Here is a 26420-nt window from a genome sequence, read left to right as displayed (position 1 = left end):
TTGTTACCCAGGCTGGAGTGCAATGGCGCGATCTCGGCTCACCGCAACCTCCGCCTCCTGGGTTCAGGCAATTCTCCTGCCTCAGCCTCCTGAGTAGCTGGGATAACAGGCACGCGCCACCACGCCCAGCTAGTTTTTTGTATTTTTAGTAGAGACGGGGTTTCACCACGTTGACCAGAATGGTCTCGATCTCTTGACCTCGTGATCCACCTGCTTCGGCCTCCCCAAGTGCTGGGATTACAGGCTTGAGCCACCACGCCTGGCCTTCTTTTTTTTTTTTTTGAGATGGAGTTTCGCTCTTGTTGCCCAGGCTGTAGTGCAGTGGCGCGATCTCAGCTCATCACAACCTCTGCCTCCCGGGTTGAAGTGTTTCTCCTGCCTTAGCCTCCCAAGTAGCTGGGATTACAGGCATGCACTGCCATGCCTGGCTGATTCTGTATTTTTAGTACAGATGGGTTTTTTCTGTGTTGATCAGGCTGGTCTTGAACTCCCGACCTCAGGTAATTTACCCACTTCGGCTCCCAAACTGGTGGGCTTACAGGCATCAGCCACCATGCCTGGCCGCTGAGACAGTTTTATTTTTGGGTATGACCCCAAAAACACAGACAAAAAAGCAAACATAAACAAATGGGATTATATCAAACTAAACAGCAATGAAAACAATCAGTACAGTAAAGAAACAACCAGCGGAATGGTAGAAAATATTTGTAAACTATACATCCAATAAGAGATCAATATAAAAAATGTGTAGAGAACTCAATAGCAAGTATTATCATCATAAGTAAGTATGTAAGGTAATACCTATGTTAATTAGCTTGATTTAGCCATTCCACAATGTATACATGTTTCAAGACATTCTGTTGTACATAATAAATATATAAAATTTTTGTCAATTAAACAGAACTCAGAACTAGCAAACTAATATGCAGTGTAGAACCACTGGTACAGTTCTTTCTCTAGCTTTTCCTTCTTTCCTCAGCATCTGTAATAAGCCGATGCTGAAGAACTAAGCCAACAACTCTCCTTTGGATCCTAGGCGAAATACTGGAGCACTAACGCCCATGAGATTGAAGGCACGGTGTTTGACAGGAGCGGAAAAGCGGTTCATCGGCTGTTTGGGAAATGGCATGAAAGCATCTACTGCGGCGGCGCCTCTTCTTCTGCTTGTGTTTGGAGAGCAAGTGAGTGTCTAGGTTTGTGGACCCCAGGCTGCGAGTGGGTGGATGGGCAGGCATGGCCAGAGAAGCCGCACAGGACAGGACCGGTGTCTGTTCAGCGTCTCCAGCCTCTTCTGCTTTTAACTAGGCTAGAGGTGCTGGCTCTCTTCCTTCATCCAGTCTTCATCTCTTTGTCATGCTTACTTATAGCAACACCTTGTTGGGCTGCTGGGTCCCGGTTCTTAACCCCAGAACAAGCATTGCTAATCAGTGGGCATTCTCCGAGGGAATCTTCCAGTCCACGTGCATAACTGTACTGGGCACGATGAAAGAATATCAGTGAAATGCAAGAAGTCATTCTACAGCACAGGCAAAGAGGAAATGTTCTTGGAAAAGCAGTGAGCCAGGAGATCTATAAAAGTTAGCTATCCCCAGGCTGACCTAACCTCAGAAACCATCCTCGTCAGTCCTGTGATTCCAGAAGGGTGCCGAGCTCTTGGAGCAGATGGGGACAGAACAGCTAGGGAACCCCAGCTTTCATCAGGATGTCCCCACCACATTTTAACGTTTTATTCCATCTTCTAAGTCAGAAAATTATGTTGTTTCTGAGTCACAGCCATATTGTAAAGCCAGTGTTCTGAGATAGACCTGTTAGGATGCTATAGGCAGGTAAAAACCAAACAGAAAGCCTTCGACTTGTGGCTTAAACCATTAGGCTGTGTGCTATTACATAACAGTAAGTGAGGCAGCTGGTGGCCCCAGGGGTATGATGTAGGCAACTTACCTGTGTCAGGGACACACACAGCAGTGAGGATACATTCTGCTACCCACAGTGTGCTGTGATGTGTCCCCGATGGATGAAGAATGGTTGTTACCATTCGGTGTCATACCCGTGCGTGACAGCATACCAACCATGTAACAAGAGGACAAAAGAGCTTTTTTCTCCTGTGCCTCTTTTTTCTCAGGAATATTTTCTAAGATCCCCCAGCAAATGGAACTTTATATCACATCAGCCTGCAGTGGGTTCAGACCCATCTATGAACCAGTCATGGGCAACAGGGTAGACAGGAGAGATTCAGATGTCTTAGATTCATCCGCAGTAAGGGCACAATGCCACTTGAACAGAATCAGTATTCTGTTAGCAAGCAGGAAAGAGAAATGATGGTCAGGTAGGCAACCAACAGTGGCTCTTTCAATGGGTAGCTGCCACATCTCCCACCGTTGTAGAGGTTGCCATGAAGCTAGAAGGAATTGGCACTGGTGGAAGCCTTGCTAGCTTCAGAGGCACCATGAGTTTTTGCAAATGGCGCAGTCTCTCTCCTTTGCTTAAAATGTGCATCACAGATGAGAACTACCATCCTGTCTCAGTGTTAAAGTACTACCTTGATAAAGCAATGCTGTTTAAATTTTTGTTCCTGTCATTATTCCTTGACTTTATGTCTCTCTGTTGGCGGTGAGCATCCCTGGCCAATCTTTAAGTAGAAGCACCATCTTCACTCCCTGGTGGCTGGGGAGTGACCAAGATCCATAGGAAACTTTGCTACTGTTTTTATGCTTAGGATACACAGAGAATTAGACTAGTTACATGGAGGACTTCTAAAGATTCAAAAAATGGATCCCGGCCAGACATAGCGGCTCGTGCTTGTAATCCCAGCACTTTGTGAGGCAAAGTGGGCAGATTGCTTAAGGCCAGGAGTTCAAGACCACCCTGGACAATATGGCAAAATCTTGTCTCTACTAAAAATACAAAAATCAGCCAGGCATGGTGATATGCAGCTCCTGTAGTCCCAGCTACACGAGAGGCTGAGGCATGAGATTCACTTGAACTCTGGAAGTAGAGTTGCAGTGAGCTGAGATCATGTCACTGCACTCCAACCTGGGTGACAGAGTAAGACCCTTTTGAGAAAAAAAAGCGCGGGGGAGAGTGGTCTGCCGAAGAGTTCTTGGAAAGCATTTAGGCTATGAGCAGATTTCCGTCTACATTCGATTTACACAAGATATAAATTTCGGTATGTTTAGCTTGAAACGCTGGAATTCCAGTTAGGGCAATGCACCTAATGTTTTAAAGATGTAAGATTGCGGGGAGGCAAGAATTGGTAAAAAGGTCAGGAACGAAAGAAAAGAATAACATTGATTAACTACTTGCTGTGTGTTCAGCACCATTCTAGATACTAAACAGAGTCAGGATAATTTGACATCACTTAAATAAAATCAGATTCTCTAGAGTGAGAATCAGGAAATATGGACCCAGAGCTTATATTTGCATGTTTGTTTTTTATTATCATTTATTTGTTTGTTTGTTTTTGAGATGGAATTTCACTCTGTTGCCCAGGCTGGAGTACAGTGGCATGATCTCAGCTCACTGCAACCTCTGCCTCCCAGGTTCAAGTGATTCTCCTGCCTCAGCCTCCCTAGTAGCTGGGATTATAGGCACCTGCTACCACGCCTGGCTATTTTTTGTTTTTTTAGTAGAGACAGGATTTCACCATGTTAGCCAGGATGGTCTCGAATTCCTGATCTCAGGTGATCTGCCTACCTCGGCCTCCCAAAGTGCTGAGAGTACAGGTGAGCCACCATGCCTGGCCTATTTATTATTAATATTATTATTACTATTATTATTTTTTGAGATGGAGGTTCACTGTTGTCACCCAGGCTAGAATGCAGTGGTGCGATCTTGACTCACTGCAACCTCTGCCTCCCAGGTTCAAGTGATTCTCCTGCCTCAGTCTGATTATAGGCAACTGCTACCACGCCTGTCTAGTTTTTGTATTTTTAGTAGAGACAGGGTTTTGCCATGTTGGCCAGCCTGGTCTCGAACTCCTAACCTCAGGTGATCCACCCACCTCAGTCTCCCAAAATGCTGGGATTATAGGCATGAGCCACCATGCTTGGTCTAGCATGTTTATTTTAAAATAAAATTATTTTCATAGTTTAAGCACTACCGAAACTTCAAAGCATTGTATAAATTGGCCATCTGACTACATATAGAAGGCCACATCCCTGTAGACAGAAGAAAAATTATAGAGAAGAAAATTTGTAGAGAAATTTTCAGCACCTGTTCATTAGTCAGACTATTTTAACAGAAATGGAGAGGAGCTGAGAGATAAAAACTGTAGCTAGCCCGAGGTGAACAAGGTGAAGGAATTAAAATGTAACATAAATGACATGCAAGTTAGGGGTAAATGATTTATTTTCTTCTTAGATCCCATGCCGAAAGGCTACGAGCAATACTACGGCTTCACACAGTTCGCACTGGAATTAAATGAAATGGATCCATCGTCAAAGTCCTTATTGCCACCTACTGACACTCGATTTAGGCCAGACCAGAGGTAAGGATTCTTTAAAGATTTTTCTCTCCAGAGATTTAAAACCCTTTACAAAATGTCTTATTAACAACCTTCAGGCCACCAGAGGCACCTGAGAAAGATGGAAAATGCCATCAGGAGTTGAGAGGTAGGGGCGCTTTAAACAATTGTATCACGGAGGAGATGGGGCCCAGCGAGGATCCAGGTGTGGCATGGCCTTTATTATCCATAAAGCCCCATTTCTACTGAAACACCAAAAAAGGTGTTTATATTGAAGAGTTTTACGACATGTAATAATAAAGAACTTAGTGTGTATTTGAAAGGGTAAAAAGCATCCCGCTGCCCTGAGCCCTCAAATTTAAACTATTTTAGTGCACTCAGATCTAACTGCCGATCCTAGGTTGCTGCTCACAAGCTGTGTGATACATGATAGGTCTTTTAATCTTTCCCAGCCTCAATTTCATACTCTGGAAAATGGAAATAATAATGTCTCTCTTAAGGCCTTTCTAATTAAGGCTCAAAATCTAGAAGCCCAAGGAAAGAAAAGATTGCTACATTTGACTTTATTAAAAATAACACATTGGGAGGGCCAGGCAGGCGGATCACTTGAAGTCAGGAATTCGAGACCAGCCTGGCCAGTATGGTGAAACTGCATCCCTACTGAAAATACAAAAATTAGCCAGGCCTGGTGGCACATGCCTATAGTTCCAGCTATGTGGGAGACTGAGGCACGAGAATCACTTAAACCCAGGAGGAAGTGGTTGCAGTGAGCCGAGATCACGCCATTGTACTCCAGCCTGGGTGTTGCAGTGAGACTCTGTCCCCACAAAAAACAAACAAACATAAGCTCTTTGTGGCAAAATAAATAAAACTATATAAGGTTAGAAGATAAATGACAAATGGAGAAGTCCGTATCTGCAACTTGTATCATGAATTGCCTCTAGAAATTTAGTAATAGCGAGATCAACCCCTTAGAAAAAAATGAACATATGATGTAAATTTGTTTTGCAGGGCTTGAACACTGTTGTTAGCAAGTACATAAAAAAGATGTGAAACAGTTTATATATGTCAACTCTAACAGTATGTCCCAAACAGGCACATCCCCCTAATAATTTTATTTTAAAGAAAGCCATACATAGAATGCTTCAAGCTATCTTGCTGTACACATTATACTTGTACTGTTCTGTGCAGTTTGTCTGCTTTTTTAGGGAGTTTTTTTTTTTTTTTTGTATAAAATCTATTACAGTTGTGTTTCTTAAATTGAGCCTAAGGATGGATTTAACTGGAAATATACAGTATGTATTAATAATGTATGTGGTGCTCAAAGAATGGTAAGCATTGTTAATTTCTGTAATGAATGTTTTCACTTAAATTATCTTAAGTTTGTGTTTAAAAGAAAAAGAGAAAATAAACAGTCCACAAAATGGGAAATGCGGATATCCCTTAAACATGTGAAAAGATGCTCAGCCTTAGTCATAATAAGAAAAATGCAAATTTAAAAAGTCATGTCAACATCCCATTTTTTAGCCTATCTAATTGGCAAAAATTCAGAAGTTTTATACACTCTGAGGTTATGGGAGAAAAGGGCACTCTCAATATTGCTGATGGGAATGTAAATTGCTCTAATCCCCATAAAGGGCAGTTTAGTAATATATAAATTACACACTCACCCTTTCACCCAGCAATTTCACTTCTAGAAATTTCTCCTACAGATTTTTCCTGCTTACTCATGTAGTATGATGGATATACAGGGTCATTTATTGCAGCATTAATTGTCACATTAAAAAAAATTGGGAACGATTCAAATGTCTATTCATAGGGAATTGTCTAAATAAATTCAGATACATCCACACAACTGGATATTATGTGGCTATTAAAAAATGAAGATGTCTGTGTATATCCATGGAAAGATCTTTAAGATAAATTGTTAAAAGTAAAGCAAAACAGGAAATCAAAGGAAAGATAGCATGCTACCATTTATGTTTTAAATGGAGGGAGGGGTAAGAATATGTATCAGTATTTGTTGGTATACACATGAAGAATCTCTAGAAGGATGCAAAGGAAACTAGTAACTGGGTTTCCTCGGGTGCGAGGGTGAAGGTGGCTGGCATTAGAGACAAGGAAGAAAGGAAGACTTTGCTTTAAATTCTTTTTCGTTGATAGAATTTTTGAATCATGTAAATATCGCCAATTCAAAAAATCTCTTCTCTACTTCAAAATACTAATTAAAGGGTTGGGGGCAGGGTCTTACATATAGGAGAGGTTTTTGAATATCCGGTCGTGGACACATGCAAGTTGAGTAGTAATGATTATTTTCGTTTTCTTGAATTCATATCCTTTAATTTTTTTACCCTCAATGCCTCAGGTGTCTAGAAGAAGGGAACTTAGAAGAAGCTGAAATACAGAAGCAGAGGGTGGAACAGCTGCAGAGAGAAAGGCGGCGGGTCTTAGAAGAAAATCATGTGGAGCACCAGCCTCGGTTTTTCAGGTTTGTGCCTGGATTGAGTAGGTTTTTGGTTGATAGGTGGTGCCAACACATTATGCTTCTGGTTTGCAGAAAGTGAACAATACTGTGCCTTCCCCAGATGAGAGCATTCTCCTTGCTTTTCCTGCTTCTGCCTGGGGAGACTGCTCCTCTGTGCCAGGGCCGACTTCCCTGGCACTTCCCTTCAGGCTCTCCGTCTTGCTGACCTCAGGCAGGAACAGGGCCTGCGTTTTTGCATTCTTTGAGCTTTCCCAGTGCCTCAACCAGTGAGTTTACAGAGGAGGTTCTCAGTACAGGGAGCCTGCCAGAGCTGGGTCCCAGCGCCAGGCCAGCTTATTGAATTCACAGCTAAGGCTGGTCACTTGCATAGGCACAGTTTACACTATGACAGAGATCATTCAGGATCACTCCACAGTTAAGCAGTATGGAAATCCCAAGCAGTCTGTTTCTTGCATTGTAGAAGTCCCAATACACACTGGGCTTGCATTCGGAACATTTACAGTTATTTTTAAAATAACTTGCCAAGAAGGTCTTGTTAAGATAGATTGAAATTTTTAAAGAAGGTATGAGAGATCCACCTTTCACCTCCCTATCTCCTCTTTTAACTGAGTGGAAGCGAAAGCCCAAGGCACTAAGGGGATCTATTGAAGGACTCCGTGGAATGTCCCGGGCTGGGGCCTGACTCTCCTCACTACCACGCCAGGACCTAAATGGTTTTAGTTTTTCTGTTTGTTCTTCTTTTAAAAAAGTTAAATAGGCATATGTAGAAAGCAGCAGGTTCCTGCTCTGCTCCACCACCCAGGTCCTGCTTCCAGGGCCATCACCTCTTCATTGTTTTAGGACGCTTTTTTGTTTGTGTTTGTGTTTGTTTTTGGTGGACGACAGAAGTACTTCGGGGGGGATTCAGTTACTAGTAACAGCAGCAGTAATACCATACGTATTCCGAAACATCAAGATAGTAACAAGTAAGGGTTTGTCTTGACAATATCCTGCTCTTTTCCCTGAAGTTGGTGTAGATTCTACTAGGTGCCTTCGGATCATTTCCACAAATTCAGGTTATTAGTGATTGAAAATCAGCTGGCCAAAATTTCATCCTGAAATTTTCAAACTTCATTTAAACATTTAAAGAATAAGATGGAAGTGTTATGTGCTTTTTTGAAAAAGGCAAGAAATAGAAAAACGGATGGATTAACAGACTAATCCATTGATTTACTGATCAGTTGATAGGTAAGCACATAACATACACCTGTAAGTAGGTTGGTTCTTTTCTCCCATACATTGTCCAGTTTCATTTTTTAAAGAAGTTGAAAAACCTACAATGATAAAACTGTTCATTACGGTACTTTCTAGGATCATTAAAAATGGTAGGTAGCTAAAGTATCTCAAGGACTCATTAAGGAGATTCAACAGCTTGATCCGACGTGAGGCGTTAAGGATGACCTTACAAAGCCTGCGGCGCTCTACAGGCTAAATGCAAGATACAGAACGTGGTTATGCTGTCATTGCAGTCAGGAAGGAATTCTGTCTGGAATGGAAAAGGATGGAAAAGCCGCTTCAGCGGGGGCAGCCATCACTTTTTCTTATTGACTGTCTATAAAATAATGCTAGCATTAAATGGGGAAATTTTTTAAAATCAGAGAAGAAGCGAGAGTTGTTCAGCAGTAGCGGTCCTCCTTGGGACTGTTGAAATGAGACACCTGGCAAAGAGATTTTGGAGAGGAATATGGGGACTTGGATGTTGTCATTAACAGCTAATGAGGAACGACAATAAAATCACTATTCTGAGTGGAAGCTGGAGCTCAGACCAAATTGAGCCTCTTTATTTTAAAATAGTGAACTGTCTGATACACAAATTGACTCATTTTTAAACACGTCCCATTACTGGAACAGGGAAACAAGTGTGATAAAAAGCCTATATTCCTGAGAGCGTGGGAAAACAGGCACTCTCCACTTTTGCTTCTAAAACATATGCTAATAATATCAGTCACCATCACAAATGCACATACTTTTTGACCCAGCCATGCTAATTACAGAGATCTCTAATGTAACTATACTCACATACATACAAAATAACATATGCTGAGCTACACTTTAAAAATAACCTAAGTACCCATTAAGAGGGTACCTGTTAGGTAAATTGTGGTCCATCTATACGATGGAATATCATACAACTGTATAAAAAGAAAATGAGGAATCCCTTATTGCTGGAGTCACCAAACTTTTCCTATGAATAACAAATGATAAATACTGTTGGTTTTGTGGGCCTTCAGGTTTTAGTAGCAGTTATGCAGCCCAGCTGTTCAGCATTGAAAGCAGCCATAAACAGCATTTAAACAAATGGGCATGTGTATGTTCCAATAAAACAGTATTTCAGAGCTAGGCAGAAGGCTGGATTTGACCCTTGGGCCATAGTTTGCCGACCCTTGCCTAATCGTACTAATCGGAAATGATCTCCAATATATTTCATTATGTCAAAGCTGGAAGGATAGAACAGTGTCCGGTACAATATTATGTCACAATGAGAGGGGATTGAGTATGTGTGTTCCTGCACACATGGACACACACACATACGGAATTTCCCGGAAAGAATGAAGCTGACAACATCCCTACCTCTGAGGAGAAGAATCAGGAGTCCAGGAGAGATGGGGAAGAGGAAAACTTGAAGCAGTATATCCTTTTGTACTCTTTGAATTTTGGTCTATGTCATATATTCTCTATTCAAAGAATAGAAAATCAGGACTAATCTCTCCAGACTGTGGCTTCCATTCCTTTTTGTTTTGTTTTGTGTAATGTTAACCACTTCCTATGCACAGCCTTGTTGATGTGTAGCTTTTGTGCAGTCATTCCCAAGGTGCTGACAGTCATGCAAGTCATGTTTTGTATCCGACAGACTCTCCCCGCATCCTCCTTCTCTCAGAAGCACCACTTTTCACAGACTCTAAGTTTGAGAAGTCAAAGTCAAGAGTAACAAAATAGGCCAGGCACGGGGGCTCATGCTTGTAATCCCAGCTCTTTGGGAGTCCAAGGCCGGTGGATCACCTGAGGTTAGGAGTTCAAAACCAGCCTACCCAACATGTTGAAACTCTGATTCTACTAAAAATACAAAATTAGTTAGGCATGGTTACGCATTCTTGTAGTTCCAGCTACTCGGGAGGCGGAGGCAGGGGAATCTCTTGAACCTGGGAAGCAGAGGTTGCAGTGAGCCGAGATCACACCACTACACTCCAGCCTGGGCGACAGAGCCAGACTCCGTCTCAAAAAAAAAAAAAAAAAAAAAAGTAGGGGGATTAACAAAATGATTTCCAGACTTTCATTTCCCAGAATTTCCAGTCCCAATACTGGGATGCCGAATGCATGTGGGAATGAGGATGGGGAGAGCAGGGAGGTTAGGAAAGAAAGAGACTTGAGAATATGATGCTGGTTTTGAGTCTGCAAGAAATTGTTTCCTCTTTGACAGGAAATCCATCGATGACTCTTGGGTGAGCAACGGCACCTATTTGGAACTTAGAAAAGATCTTGGTTTTTCCAAACTGGACCATCCTGTCTTGTGGTGAAAAAGTAAAGAAGAAAGATAACATTAGTGTATTTCTCCTGTGTTTGCTTCCTGAAGCAGCACAAACCTGTGTTTATATATTTAAAAGATACTCTAGGATGATCACTTGTGCTTAGCTTAGCGTTGTAACTATTTAAGTCTATATTTTCCTCAATGGGTTTCTTTACAATTTCAAATGTTACCCTGATTGTTTATATGAATGTAGAACACCTTGATATTTCTTTTTATATGTAAACTAATAAAAATGAAAGATTGAATGTTCATGTGTGGGTTAAAAAAAAAGAAGCTTTAACACTAATTTTCCAAAGGTTAGGGAAAATTCCAACTAAATTTATGCCTTATAAAATTATGTTGTAGAAAAAAAAAATCAACCTCTCCCAGGTGCATTAAGAAATAAGAATACCCATGGTTACTCAACCACGCATAAGCTACCGAAGTTTAATTCGGTAGCTGAGATATCTTTTTGCCTCAGACAGCTCTTGAATTGCTCATACAGAACAATTCTGCTGGTGCTGGAGTCTGAAGAATATTTTCATTTGCATTTTAGTGGTTAGGGAGAGGATATAAGATTAATGGAATGTATATTTTTGTATAAGACGAAAATGGCACCTTCTTGAAGAGGAAGCATTTGAACTTGTTTCTCCCTATAGTTCTGTTGCCTTATATGCAAAAGTGTACTCTCTTGCTCAGAGAAACTGTCGTTATTAAGAGAAAAAAATTCCAATTAATTAAATATTGTAATAGCATCCCAGAGAGGCAGTAGGAAATTTCTCCTCAGTGAGAGCTGAATCCTTGAGAAGTTAAGAGACTGTTTCCTGCTTCCCACCCCAACCCTAGTTTCTTGACCCTCTGTTTGATCACATCCCTGCTGAGTATAGAATGTCCCAGTTTAATATAAAACGTGTAGTTTATTCCACACAGCAGTTTGATTTTGTAAAAGTTTAGCAAAATAATTGATTGTTTTGAATAACGCAACATGTTTTTCTTAAATGCTGTTTCAGTATTTTCTACCTCTTAATAAGCACCATATTTTAGATCTTGTATAAAAAGTTTGCCATCTGCCTTATAGACAAATGTAGAGAATTGATGTTCTTGCTTTGTGTTGTGTTCTGGCAAAGCTTTAAGTAAGTGTCTTACCCCTTTCCTGTACTTTCTTGTTATCCATATCACTCTTTTGTGAGTTTTGCAGCAGTCTTGAATAATACAAATTATAACTACTGAAAGGGGAAACTTTGTCATCTTAAATGTGTTATTTCAATTTACAATAATATAATTTGTGTAGTAGTTGAATTGTGTTATCAAAGCAATTTCACCTTCTGCCCTGATGACATTAAAACCAAAGCCTAATTGTTAAGCCTTTTATTCTCAAGTCCATAGCAGTCCTATGGAATATCAAGTATAATGATGTGGCATAAAAATTTCTCCAGAAAACACTTTTAGATACTTACATGCAGACCATATCAAATGTTATGAATGAAGAGTAAAATAATTACAGGAAAAGAATGCATGATTTTTCATTGTCACACCAAATAACCAATATTGTCCAATATTGCATTTTCAAAATGGAGTTATTTAAAGTGGATCTGTAGCCTTCTGGAATCCACGCGTGACTGGCATTTTAAAACAACTCATTAAATATGGGATTCATTTTATCGGGATGCCAAGATGAACACAATGTGAGTATCATTTCCATTTCTAAACAGTTGAATGACACAGTCAGATTCTTTGGCGTGTGCTTTGTTCCTTTCATTGCAAGCATTTATTCAAATTCTGCTCACAGACATGAGGAAGCAGGCTGTAGATTTGAGGGTACTCAAGGGGAAAACAAATGTAGTTTCCACAATGTGTGGGTAAATGTAGAATCTTAGTAATATTGGCTGTTAAATTGGCCTGCTCCAGAGACTGGCCCAAAAAAGCAAGAAGCAACAAAAACAAAATGTACAGCCTGCAGGGATGTAGCATTGTCATGTGGCATTTGGAAATTCTTTAATTATCCTAATGTTATTCTTTCAGTTGCCCTTATGCTTTATTTTAGCGTCCCAAGAACAACAGAACTAAATATCACCTCCCTAGTCATCTTATTTGAGATGAGGGTGGGGATGAATTAAAACATGATACAGAACTATGTGCGGATTTTAAAATCTAACTAGTCAGTACTAGCATCTACAAACGGCTTTTCTGAAATTTAAACAGGTTGGTGATGCATTCTGATATTATAAGCTTAAAACTGTCTTGAGGGGGAAATGGCTTCTTTTTTCCTTCTGTCCCTTTTCTGAAAATCATCTTTCCACCAAATTTGTGTCTGTAGGACATTTTATGGTTTTAAAAGAAAGAAACAGAAACGTGGCATCATTTGGGAAGAACCAACGTACGATTTAGTTTTCTGGAATTTAAATCTCCTGGTTAAATAATACTAATCACTGTCCCATTTGAGTTACATGTTTTAACCTCTTTTTTTTTTTCCCTACTTATTCCATCCAAAATTTCTGGTGAAATACACAGAAATTCTTGGAAATGGGATTTTGTGCAGGTAACCACCACCCTGCACTTCAGGTGATGTTCCTGTCATAGCTATCTACTACCCCACACTGCAGGAAATCCACTCAGAAATGAGCTAACAGTCTCCAGTGTAGCAGGAGAGCCAATCAGTTCCCTCCCCAGGCCCCTGAGCACCCCACGGCTGGTATCCCCTTGAGTCATAGGTATGTATTAATAATAGAAGCCTCAGTGCAGCTTCTCCATGTAGTTCCTTTCCTAAAGCCAGGTGGATTCTGGTCCTAACTAAAGAGATGGGAGTTCACTTGAAGGCGAGAAGTACCCAGGGTGCCCTAACAGCCCCACAGTTGTCTTGTGCTTCCTGTGAGACTCCCTGGGGGGGAATATTCAGACTAATATTTTGTAAATGTTTACTTCATTTAGGCCGCTGTTCTTCTCATGTTCTGCTTTAATTACTTGCAGTAAGTCATTTGCTTGGGCTTCAAGCACTGTCCTCATTCTCCATCTCCAGATTTATCATGAGTGATCTTGTTCTATTGTTAATGATGTCAAGCCTAAAATAAAAATAATAAATTACTTGGCTGTTGAACTTTGATGTAGGCCCACTACACACACTGTAAGTTATGCCTTCTGGCTATCATAGAATCTCCACAGACCTTTTAGTTATAAGTAGAAGCAATAAGAAGTTGGCCTTATGATCTTAGGAATAATGGTTCCAATGTATTGGCATAATTTGTTTGAATGTCTTTGATTTTGATATTAACATCGGCATAAATCTATTTTTGCTACCAGATGATAGCTATTTTCATTTGCTCAGTTTTCCTCTGCATTGTTCTAATTATCTGTTATGAGTGTTGGTCTCCACTTTTCTGTGTTGGAAACCCGTGTCATGTAAATATCTGCAAATCATGGCAGTCCAGAGTGCAAACCATTTTCAGAGACTTTGGTTTGGGGAATGCAATGATCAGAAGTGGCTAATTTATTTTATTTCTGATTATTTAATCCAGAGGATACTTTTTAAATGGATATTTGTAAATCTTCCACTTAACCATTGAAAATTATTTTCTGTTTTAATCCCACCCTTCTATCCATACCTATGTGCCTCCCAGAAAGCTCCTATTAATTTGCTTATCCCCCTCATGTAGCTAGTTGAATGTGAATAAATAACATGGAAAAAAGGCTACTTTTGTCTTTGTTTTTCCAGGTTAGTGGGTTTATGTGGCTGCTGAAAGGGAACAGAATAGGACCCTTGCCGGGACTCTTTGAAGGAGGATCACACCAGGTTACTGAAAGTGATGGGGGTTGGAGATAAGAATACCCCAGGCTACAAAATACTTGGAAACCATAATGTCACCAGACTTTTCTCCTAACATTCCAAGGCACACCACAATTGTAGATCCCCCTCAGCCCTTGGAAGAGAGAACTGAGGCAGCTGGAGCCCCAGGCAGGACACCTCCGCCCCAGGAGACCCTCTGTTGATTCCAGTGTGCTATGCAAATATTACAGTTGACTCTTGAACAATACAGGGGCTAGGGTGCCAATACCCCATGCAATTGAAATCCATGTATAGCTTTTGACTCCTCCAAATCTTCCCTACTGTTGGCTCACTGTTGACCAGAAGCCTTCTCAATGACGCAATTAACACATCTGTTGTATGATATGTGTATTATAGACTGTATCTTACAGTAAATTAACCTAGAGAAAAAAATGTTATGAAGGAAATCATTAAGAAGATAAAATACATATACTGATACTAAGTGGAAGTGGGTGACAGTAAAGGTCTTAGCCTACTCAACGTGATGACGATGAGGACAAAGGAGGAGAAGGAAGAGGAGGAGTCGCTCTTGTTTTTCACGGGTGGCACAGGCAGGAGAAAATTTGAGTACAATTGGACCCATACACCTCAAACCCATGTTGTTCACGGGTGTGTCTGTGTGTGTATGTGTGTGTGTGTGTGTGTGCGTGTGTGTCCTATTGTGAAACAGGAAAATGCTGACGACTAAACCAACATGATCGTCCTTATGAATAATTAACTCATCTCTCATACCTGAGTTGTGCCTTTTGCAATACCAGGAACACCCTTAGCACTCTCTAAAATTCTGTTTGCTTCCCTTGATATATTAATGGTATTACACAATGCACTAGACTGCAGAGTTACTGACATAAAGTCACGTCTCTGCATCCCTGAAAACAAAGAGACATCCGAAAGCAATTCATGAACCTTGATTGGGTCCTGGCTTAAAAGGAAAAATAAGCTATAAAAGACATTTGGATAACAATTAGTAGAATTTGCATATGAAATTATTGCCAATTGGCAATGAAATTATTGCCAATTTCCCTATGCATACTGTGATATTGCCTGTTGAACTGAATCAACTCTGCCCTTAAAGGAGGATCGTTTTTCACCATTATTTAAAATAATGTGTTAGGGGCACTAAAGAATATCTTTAAAGGCAGCCTCAGAATATTTTAACATGTTGGTATTGAAACATCCTAAGCTGTCAGCTTTGAGAAGGCAATACAATTTGGAGGCATAAGTTCCAAGCCATTAGTTTAAAAATTTAGTCAGATTATTTTCTAATCATACCAGTGAAGTACCAACATTATCACAGTTCATGTCCGTCAGTGATTAGCACATCAGGACATCACCGACAGCAGTAAAGCATTTCTTTTTATGGGCTTATTAGTTGGGGCCCCTGCAGAAAACAGAATCCAACTCAGATGGTTTGAGTCTTATATGAAGGGACTACTTACAGGGCTGTGAGCAGGCTGAAGTCACCAAGAGATCAGCAACATGGGAAGCGAGCGCTGCCCCAGCAGTAGCTGGAGCTCCTGAGGAGTGACATGAGGCATCTGCCAGAAAACTTCAGCCCAGGGTAAGGAAGAACTATCCCAGCCTCTGTCTCCTCAGGGCACTGCTCTCCTCGCAGTGCCCCCTAGTGGCTGAACCTGTGAGAGCCCCAGGGTGCAGTTCTTGGGGCTCAGTGCATGGGGCAGGGGTAGAGCCAGGGCAAATAGAAAAATAAGCCCCTTATATTTATCAGAATAGTTCATGTCTGAGTATTTGGAGGCATTTTTAGTAAATAGATAACAATTTGTTCGGTGTTTTCGGCTCCCATTTATTTTACCAAGGTCAAATTATGATCAGCTGTGCTTTAAAAAAAAAAAAAAAAAAAAAACAACTCCTTGGGCCGGGTGTGGTGGCTCACGCCTGTAATCCCAGCATTTTGGGAGGTCAAGGTGGGTGGATCACGAGGTCAGGAATTCGAGACCAGCCTGGCTAACATGGTGAGACCCCATCTCTACTAAAAATACAAAAATTAGCCGGGTGTGGTGGTATGCGCCTGTATTCCCAGCTACTCAGTAGGCTGAGGCAGGAAAATCGCTTGAACCCAGGAGGCACAAGTTGCAGTGAGCCGAGATGCTACTGCACCCCAGCTTTGGCAACAATGCGAGACTTGGTCTGGAAAAAAAAAAAGTTCTTTGGTTCTCCATGATATTGTTACTTTTGTAATGGCTTTAATGAGCCAAGAGCATGCTGTCTTCTTTATTAACTGCTGTAATTTAAACAAATATCAGACTGGAAAGGTATATTGATGTAAGCAGTGATTCTCAGATTTGACTAATGTCCTGGTAGTAATTTACACCCACCCACCACTGCCACCACTACCACCAAGTCCTGCCAGGTAGTTCAGACTCAGATAGCCCCACACAGTTTGTGGATCGGCGTCTGATCAGCACATAGCTGGGACACCACCTTCTAATTTCATGACTGTTCTAGGGCCTCAAAAATGGCATGTGGTTTACAATGATGGGCCCATTTTCATTGAGTTTCATTTATTGCTTTTGTACTGTCTTTGAAATTTATGGGTAGGGGCCATGTTTCCTCCTTCCCCTGTGATGCCTGGTGGATACACATGAGAGGACTTGGCAGCCAGCATGACTCATGGTTCCTCTCCATTCTAAATAAGCCACAAGGCAGCTGCCCAACTTAAGTCACAATGAAATTTTTGATGTGTCAAAATATCTGGTGTTTCCTCAGCCCAGAGGCATGAGACAAAGGTCAGAGAGTAGATGCCAGCAGCAGTTAGCGGTTAAGGGGAGCAGAGGAGGCCAAGGAAACCATGCCCAAGGACCTCAGCTCTTCCCTGTGCCACAGATCGCATAAGCCACCACCTCCAGCGCCCCCGCCACATCCAAATGCAATCTTAGGGAGGAACGGTGAGGCCAAAGCCCAAGGAATTAAGAGAGAGGTCATCTCTCCAAAAGTGACTGTGCAGTACCACAGCAGACTGCCTACATGATCACATTAGGCTGCTTTTTTATTATGATGAAATACACATAAATGCATAGCAATTTTTAAGTATACAGTTCAGCAGATTCAACATTGTTGCGCATCCATCACCACTGTCCACCTCCAAAACTTTTTTCACCATCCCAAACGGAAACCTCATACCCATTTAGACTAAAGTTTAAAGTTCCAACTTCAGTTAACTTTTTCTTGCTCACCAATATGTGACGGTGTCATGAGGACCAGGTCAGTTATTGACAAGATGACAGAATATTTTTCTCATTTGAGTTGTAGTGTGAGTTGCAGTTTTGCAATCCCACTCCAAAAGCCTCACAACAACCGCATTTAGGCAATCCCGTTTGTCAGAAGCATGCACTAAGGACTGGAAGTGAAGCAACTTGACCGAACTCTCACAACTCCTTGACTGTGTGTCTGCTGTGTTTCCAAGGGCACCTTCTTGTGCCACAACATGAGATGCCAACAGTGTGATTCCAATACCCCTTTCCCTTGCAAGTTTAAGTGTTTGTTCTTTAATCTTAATTCCAAAGTTTTCCTCAAGTCTTTGAAGTAGACACAGGCAACCCGGGGCACAAAAACACCCTGGGATGGGACTTGGGGAACCTGCCTCTAGTAAGTGGGGAGACTTTGGGTGGGCCACTTACCCTCTGCAAACCTCACGTGCCCCAACAACAGATGGACAGATGATCATGAAAGCTCTCCACTGCCATTCTGTGATCTCAAGAATAGGTAGAAATGTTTTGCAGTCAATCAACAGCCATTCTTGAACACCAGACATGTGACAGACACAGCCCTGCCCTCATGGAGCTTACCTATAGATTGCAGGATCTGCCCTCAATTATTCTTTTCTTTTTAATCCTAAAAGTGGAAGTTATTTGGCCATCTGGAAGAATGATATTGCATATGTGTGTTCAGGGACTGTGAGATGGTAGAATCAATAGATTGCAGATAGCCATGGGGCTGAAGAATTGCTGGAAAGACAGCAAGTGGCAGCCCAAGACTGGGGTGCTTCACATGTTTAAAACAAGCGAATTATGGACTAAATAAATATTGAAACCCCTTTGTGTTAAAAGAGAGATTGTGATCTTTATTTAGTTGGTATTTCTTTAGCATTTTCTGGTCAGGAACTCTGCTATTGGCACATTATAAAACAAATAGTGAAACTGCAACTCAAGGTACAGTTCTGTATCCCAAGGATCTGCCATTTTTTTTAGGTCAGGTAGTACCTGTCTTAGGCTTTGCAGACCACGTGGTCTGTGTTACACTGAACTCTGCTGTTGTAGCCCAAACCTGCCAGAGACAGTAAGTACATGAATGGGCATAGCTGTGTTCCAACAAAAGTCTGTTTTTAAAAAGCAGGTGGCAGGCAGGGCTCGAACTGCAGGCTACAGTTTGCTGACACCTACTCTACCCGAGGCACCGTCTATAGATGGCTGTGATGGTTAATATTAAGTGTTAACTTGATTGGATGGAAGGGTGCAAAGTATTGTGTTTCTGGGTATGTCTGTGAGGGTGTTGCCAGAGGAGATTAACATTTGAGTCAGTGGACTGGGAGAGGAAGACTCACCCTCAGGGGGGCACCGTCCAATCAGCTGCCAGCGTGGCTAGAAAAGGCGCGGTGGCCCACACCTGTAATCCCAGCACTTTTGGAGGCCAAGGCAGGTGGATCACTTGAGGTTGGGAGTTCGAGACCAGCCTGGTCAACCTGCTGAAACGCAATCTGTACTGAAAATAAAAAATTAGCTGGGAGTGGTGGCAGGCACCTGTAGTCCCAGCTACTAGGGAGGCTGAGGCAGGAGAATCGCTTGAGTCTCTGTTTCAAAAAAAAGAAAAAGCAGGGGGAAGAAGGTAGGAACAGCCAGCTTGCTGATTCTTCTGTGCTTTCATCTTTCTCTCTTGCTGGATGCTTCCTGCTCTTGAACATCACGGTCCAGGTTCTGCGGCCTCTGGACTCTTGGACTTAGACCAGTGGTTTGCCAGGGTATCAGGTCTTCAGCCAGAAGGCTGCACTATTGGCTTCCCTACTTTTGAGGCCTTGGGACTCAGACTGAGTCCCTACTGGCTTCCTTGCTCCTCAGTTTGCAGGTGGCCTATCATGGGACTTCACCTTGTGATCATGTGAGTAAATTCTTAATAAGCTCCCTTTTATATATATCCTATTAGTTCTTTTTACATATATCCTATTAGTTCTGCCCCTCCAGAGAACCCTGACGAATACAGTGCCCATGGATAAGTCCTCTCTGGACCCATCGTAGAAGAAAGTCAAGTTTCCAAGAAACACACACCTGAACTGTAACTAAAGTAGAGAAAGGCAAACTAGTCTTTGGATCTCAGGCCCATAGAACCTTAGCAATGAGAGCATTGGAAATGCAAACACCTTGGCCAGGCTTATCCAAAACTGTGGCTTCTCCTCCAGAGAGAACGCATGTCAGTGTCTGCTGCAGCGTCGCCTGACCTCTCCTGACTGTGCCATCCACATTTCACTGCCCGTGGAAATCCCCTGGGACATCTCAAACTCAACACATCCAAGAATGAAATCATCTTCCTCATGCCCAACCCATTCCTCTCTTCTCTGTCTCAGTAAATGTCTCCACCACCCATAATCTCACACAAGGAGCTGGGAGTAATTCTAGACTCCTTCCCTCCCTCATCCCCACGGGCATGGGGACTAAGTCCTGCCCACCCTACCTGTGAAGTTCCTTGCCTGCAGACTTAACTTCCACCCATTCATTCTCTTAGCTGCCACCAGAGTGATTTTTCTAAATCAGGTCATATCATTAATCTGCTTATAATCTTTCTCTGCTCTAAACACCTCAGTGTGATGTGTGTATAACACTGCAGTCACAAACTTGGCCTTTGAGAGAAATTGCATTTGAATCCTAGCTCAGCTGTTCCGAGCCTCCGTGTCTTCAGTTCTAAACTGGAGTAAACCCCCAAGGGTAGTTGTGGGGATCGCTGGTGGCTGCCATTTCTGCAGCATTCACTCCATAAATGTGTGAGACACTGTTCTAAGGCTGCCTTACTGTCCCCATTTTATACTGGAAGAAATTGAGACGTAGGGTAGGTAACTTGCTTACAGCTACAATCTTGTACCTGATACAGCCAGGTTGTGAATTCTCTGAGCCTCTAAGCCAGCAGTTCTCAGGGTGTGGTCTTGGGAATCTCAAGACCGATGTAAGAGGTATGCAAGGCCTCAACTGTTTTCATAAAAATATTAAGACACTGTTTACCTCTTCCTCTTTCCTTCTCCATGAGAGTACAGTGGAGTTTTCCAGAAGCTGCATGACATGTGGGAGTATAACAGGTTAATGCAGAAGCAACTAAGAGAATCCCACTGTCTTCTTTTAAGCTAGACATCAATTGGATTTGCGACAATATAAAGCAAAGCTATTCTTTACTCTTTGTTTTGTTTTGGTGACTCTCTCTATATATGTATATATAAAACATATATATGTATAGCATTTATATAGATCAGATATATATATATATATATATATATATATATATATATATATATATGTATGTATTTGAGATGGAGTTTTGCTCTGTTGCCAGGCTGGAGTTCAATGGCACAATCTCGGCTCACTGCAACTTCTGCCTCCCGGGTTCAAGCAATTCTCCTGCCTCAGCCTCCCAAGTAGCTGGGATTACAGGCATCTGTCACCATGCCCAGCTAATTTTTGTGTTTTTAATGGAGACGGGGTTTCACCATGTTGACCAGGATGGTCTCAATCTCTTGACCTTGTGATCCACCAGCTTCAGCCTCCCAGCATGCTGGTATTACAGGTGTGAGCCACCATGCCCGGCTGCTGTATTTCATTAAAAGTATGTTTTTGGGCTGGGTGCAGTGGCTCATTTCCATAATTCCAGCAGTTTGGATGGCAAAGATGGGAAGTTTGCTTGAGACCAGGAGTTTCAGACCAGCCTGGGCAACATAGCAAGACCCCATTTCTACAGAAAACAAAAATAATTAGCCAGGTGTGTTGGCACATACCTGCAGTCCCAACTACTTGGTAGGCTGAGGTGATTGGATTGCTTGAGCCCAGGAATTCAAGACCATGAGCTTTGAACAAATCACTGAACTCAGCCTGGATAATAGAGTGAAAGCTTGACCCCACCCTCCACCTCCCAAAAGAGTGTTTTCATTAACATATAATAGGTTATTATTGGTATTTTGAATGAATTAATATTTTTAAATTTCTGTTTGAATTTCTAATATGGTAAATATCAATAGATTTAACCCACATAAACAGACGCTCTGTGGGGTTCTTAATTTATGGAACTGGAGGATTATTCAGGAACCCTCCCACTTCTATCAATAAGATGATCTTTTCCTTCTCAAGGTGAGGTAAATCCTCTCCACAGGGCCTCTGCTTTTGCCATTCTGCAATTACTAACTACTCGTTTTCGAAAGCATGAAGGTCCCTTGAGATTAAATCGTTTGAGAAAGACAGACATAACCTATACATACTATACATAATGTATAGCCCTCAGCTGTACATAATATATACAAATTGTTTATTATTGTGCCTAGTGGAGAATGAGGTGGCTTTTTACTATTTTTAGGGTGCTGTGTCATGAATATAAACTCACTGGCCATGACTACCGTAAGCTGCGCATCTCATGGCTTCCCCTCGTGCGCTTCTCTCCTGTGTAGATGGAACTACTCTCGGCCCAGATCGCCTTGCCTTTGTGCATGCTGTTCCTCTTTGAGAAGTGTCTCCTCCCACATCTGCTCCCCCTTAAGACTCAGCTCCAGCACCCACAGCTCCTAGAAGCTCTCTGGAGTTAGGCTCTCCTCCTCTCCTGCCTGTCTGTGGTCACACTGACTTGGGCAGGAGGTCATGTTGGTCTCTTTGAAAGGGACCAGAGAGGAAGATTTTTTCACTATCCATACAGTACATCTGAGAAAGATGCCTTTTTCCTGGTACATAGCAGTTTCCCCATTGCTAGATCAATATGTGCAAGAGCTGAAGAAACGTCATGGGCCGGGCCAGTGTTTCCCAAAATGTGGCCTAAGTCCCTGTGTCAGGGTCACTGGGGTGCATGTTAAAATGCAGAGTCCTTCCAGGGTCCATATCCTGGGTGAGTGAGGCCTTCTGAGGGTAGGCGCTGGGAATATGATTTTTTAAACCAAATTCTTGAGGTGATTCGGCGATTCTTCACACCCAACTCAGAACCACTCTTCTAGATTCTGCTGGGCTCCAGAAGCAGCAGCGTGCCACCACCGGGTAGCAGACAAAGATGGCTGAGATCCTGCTCTGCCCCTTGCGGAGTTCATGCTCGCTGGGAGAATTGCACTGCAGGGAGAGAGGGCGTAACGCCCAAGAGTATTTACAATACACAGAAGCGTAACCAGGGGAGGAGTTAGTTCCATTTCAGGGAAGGTTTCACAGAAAACATGACATTCAGTTTTGAATGGGCCTTTTTCAGGCAGAGCAAGGCCACAAAGATATCCAGGCAAGAAGGATGTGTGTTAAGGGGTAGGAGTGTGTGGCACCAACAGGGAAGGGCAGAAAACAGCCGGCATCCTTTGCTTGGATGTTATGTTTCTTGGTTATGCTCAACCAATAAACTTCCTGAGTATTAATATTGTTTTCTAGCTTCTGTGTGTGTGCCACATGATAAACATGAGTTTTCTAGCCATTAGAGAGACATTTGCACATCCTACGTTACAAGTCAATAAACAAATACCCTGGTTTATAAGCTGACCTTTGGCGAGGGTGTATCAATGCCCCAGCACTTAATCAATGTATCAGGTGGCAAAATTAAGTTTCTAATATGTAACACTAGGCCCTGACTGTGATTTCTCAAGGCGGGAACTTTGCATGGGACCTGCCAGAAGGGCCAGCCGACTTTTCGGATGTCCTGCCGGGAATGCTAGAGACAGCCTCAGCCACTTAGGCATGCATCCTTCTTACTTACTTATTAGCAGAACTTTAATTCTCTTTTGATGTAGGCAGCCTTGTGCTTGAAGAAAAGCAAAGCCCCTTCCCAGCCCCAGGACCCTGATCAGGCTGAGCCTAGATGGCATTCCTGCTTCTGCCAACGGCTGCCTTTGGAATGGGCATGGGATACAGTTCTGGCCCACGAGATGAGGGAGAAATGTGCTGGCAGCTTTGGAAATGTTTTCCACAGTCTCAGAAAGGGACAGAAGAGAAAAGCATCTCCTTTTAAGCCTTGGGATGCTGTTTGTGTGGACTGTTTCTGCAGTCATCTTGAGGCCAAGAAGGGGTAAGCCTGAGGAGGGTGCCAGGGCACTGAGGATGGCAGCAAGAGATGGTGGCAAGAGCCCGGGCCACTAGCCACATCGCTGAGTCTCCAAATCCACCCGCCCCAGAACTCCTCTTCCGCTGCACGTCTTGGTAAATGACAGCTGTATGTCTTTTCTGGTTAGGTCATTTTTAGTTGGTTTTCTGGTTTGTTTTTTCCAGCTGAAAGCCCATTGATGGCACAACGCACACACACACACACACACACACACACACAAACCCCCTGTGTATCACTTCCCCACCCTGTGAACTAAGATTAAGATGTAGGAATGGAGGAACAGCCATACTCCCGGGTCTCCAGAGACTTTAATACATCTACGAAACCGGAGGATTACTCAAGAACCCACCCACTTCTCTTAATAAGATGATCTTTTCATGGCTTCTACTTGCTCATAGCTTCTGCTGCCTAATTTCTTTCTGGATTTTTTTTCAGCTTCTGCAACTGACTCACTGACTTCCCGTATCTGCCTTTCAGTTCTTTTAGGAAAGGGTCATATCCTTGTGCGTGAAGGCTGTTGCATCAGCCTGTCTCATCGGCTGCTGGAAGTTGGCTGCACTTGGGTCATGGGATGAGCCTGAGTCCACTCAGCTGAGGCTTAGGTGGAGGTCACATGGTACCAGCCTGACAATGTATCCAGGAAGACCCATTTAGGAGGGAGTAGTGGGGTATGGCAGGTGTTGTGAGGGCGATCTGTTCAGTACCATGGCAGCTTGCTAGGTGCCCCCCAAATGTATTTTCCCCTTAATCCAAAACAATAGATAGAGAAGCTTTGGCTGGGTACATGGTTATCCAGCTAATGACAGCATTTCCCAGGTTCCCACTAGGAGTGAGCACGTAACTGGATTCTGATTAGAAAGTCATGAACAGCAGCAGTACGCACAGCTTCTGTGTTGTCCCTTTAAAATGAAAGAGGCCAGCCCTCCGTGCTCACTCCGCTTTCCTGCTGGCTGGCCCATGGGGGTAAGGATGGAAGGTGGAGCAGCTGCCTCATGCCCCAAGATGGACCCTGCACGTTGGCCAGCCAACAAGGTCAATGGGCCCTGGATCCCAACACTAGGGGCAACCAGCTTGTCCCAGACTTTCCTGATTCTAGCGCTGGTAGTCCTGTGAACCAGGTACCCCCTCAGCCTTGGATAAACTGGGACAAGTTGGTCAACCCGCACCACTGAGCTGCTACTTTAGATCTGGCCACTTGAACTCTTATGAATGAGAGAGAGAGAGAGAGAGAGAGAGAGAGAGAGAGACAGACAGACAGAGAGAGAGAGAGAGAGAGAGAAACAAAACAAATAAAGCAAAGTCTTCCATTTGTGATTTTATTGTTTACTTCACACTCTCCTGCCTCTTAATACAAATACATTTGGTCTAAAGATCTTTGATGAGCACTTTTTGTTGCTCAGCCTCAGGTCTGATGCTGAGGTCTCAAGCTCCCTGGCCAGGCTTCTAGCCTCCATTGTCTGGTCTATGCATGTCTGGCTTCCAGCCTTTTCTTACAAAGGCCCCTGGGAAGGCTGAGATCTGATTGCTAGCTCTAACCTGGTCCTTCTGCATGGATTTCTCCTTCCCTTTCTGAATGAGAAGGGACTTTCTGAAACCTGTTGATAATCCATTCTGACACCACTACAAACACACATTCTTTCTCTGTCTCCCCCTCCCCGCGCCATTCTCTCTCCTTCCATCTTTTTTTTTTTCATTCCCAGCCTTTTAGAGGGAGCCTTTATGGGAAACAGATGGGAAGCTGGAGTGGATCCAAGGGCACGATATATTTGTTTTTCATTTTTTAAATCACACAATATATGTTCTTAGCAGAAAAATGGGAAAATGGAGTATGGTTTTATAAAGTTTGTTTTTGTTTTTGTCTTAGAGATGGGATCTCTCTATGTTGCCCAGGCTGGCCACAAACTCCTGGGCTCAAGTGATCCTCTTGCCTCTGACTTCTGAGTAACTGGGACTGGGACTACAGGTGCGTGCCACTGTGCCTGGTTTTCATAAACTTTTTTAAAAAGCAAAATAGGCTGGGCATGGTGGCTCACACCTGTAATCCCAGCACTTTGGGAGGCTGAGGTGGGCAGATCATGAGGTCAGAAGTTCAAGACCAGCCTGGCCAACATGATAAAACCCTGTCTCTACTAAAAATACAAAGTTAGCCAGTGCAGTGGTGCATGCCTGTAATCCTAACTACTCAGGAGGAGGTTGCAGTGAGCTGAGATGACACCACTGCACTCCAGCCTGGGCAACAGAGCGAGACAGTGTCTCAAAAAAAAAAAAAGCAAAATAAATGGGACCAACACAGGACATTAGGATTTAATCTCCTTTTGTCATACCAAGAGACAGCTTGGAAGAACACTTGAGCTGAGCCAATGATCTGGGTTTAGGTGAGGGATGCTTCTTGGAAGCAGAGGAATTCTGGCTCAGTAGTAGGTGTCGCCTTGCTGTTCAATGACATCACCTGCAAGATTAGCTCCAAAAAGAGCCAGTGGCTCACTGTATGTCTGCATTTTTTTAGAGGAGCTCTACTGTCAAATATCCTATCTTTCTTTCCCTAGGAGCCATCTGTAAAACCCCAAACCTCCAGTGCTTCGATTCCTGAACTTCTTTTCCTACACCTCTTCTTGCTCCCCAGAGCAGCCTTCACAGCCTTGGTCAGCCCATGGGTGTGGTTTCTGGTTGGGCTAATAGGGCCAGATTTCGATTGATCCACAGGCACACTAGAGGATTGCCCACGTGGACAATTTCAAGGTGTCCCAGTTGTGTTGCTTGATTAAAATATTTCTCCCATTTTAGATTTTTACTGAAGAGTTCAACCCATTTAAGGAAGCCAAGTTCTTATTTTCTATGCAAGCTT

At 42.8% G+C, this 26420-nt stretch overlaps 1 protein-coding gene across 6 annotated transcripts in view; it reads left to right on the top strand.

Moving 5' to 3' along the window:
• The window catches only part of OSBPL3 (oxysterol binding protein like 3), a 200163-nt gene extending 179491 nt beyond the window's left edge, over nucleotides 1–20672 (top strand). For all 6 annotated transcript variants that reach the window (XM_074379625.1, XM_003935139.4, XM_074379626.1 and 3 more), the window contains 4 exons: nucleotides 1037–1181; nucleotides 4360–4486; nucleotides 6828–6950; nucleotides 10405–20672. In XM_074379625.1, coding sequence (XP_074235726.1) covers nucleotides 1037–1181; nucleotides 4360–4486; nucleotides 6828–6950; nucleotides 10405–10501 — 492 coding nt within the window. In that variant the 3' untranslated portion in view covers nucleotides 10502–20672. The remainder of the gene's footprint in view (nucleotides 1–1036; nucleotides 1182–4359; nucleotides 4487–6827; nucleotides 6951–10404) is intronic.
• Nucleotides 20673–26420: the final 5748 nt, after the last annotated feature.

Source organism: Saimiri boliviensis, chromosome 10 (assembly GCF_048565385.1).
Source record: "Saimiri boliviensis isolate mSaiBol1 chromosome 10, mSaiBol1.pri, whole genome shotgun sequence".
NCBI classification, from domain to species: Eukaryota; Metazoa; Chordata; class Mammalia; order Primates; family Cebidae; genus Saimiri; species Saimiri boliviensis.
This window is presented reverse-complemented; position numbering and strand designations above follow the sequence as displayed.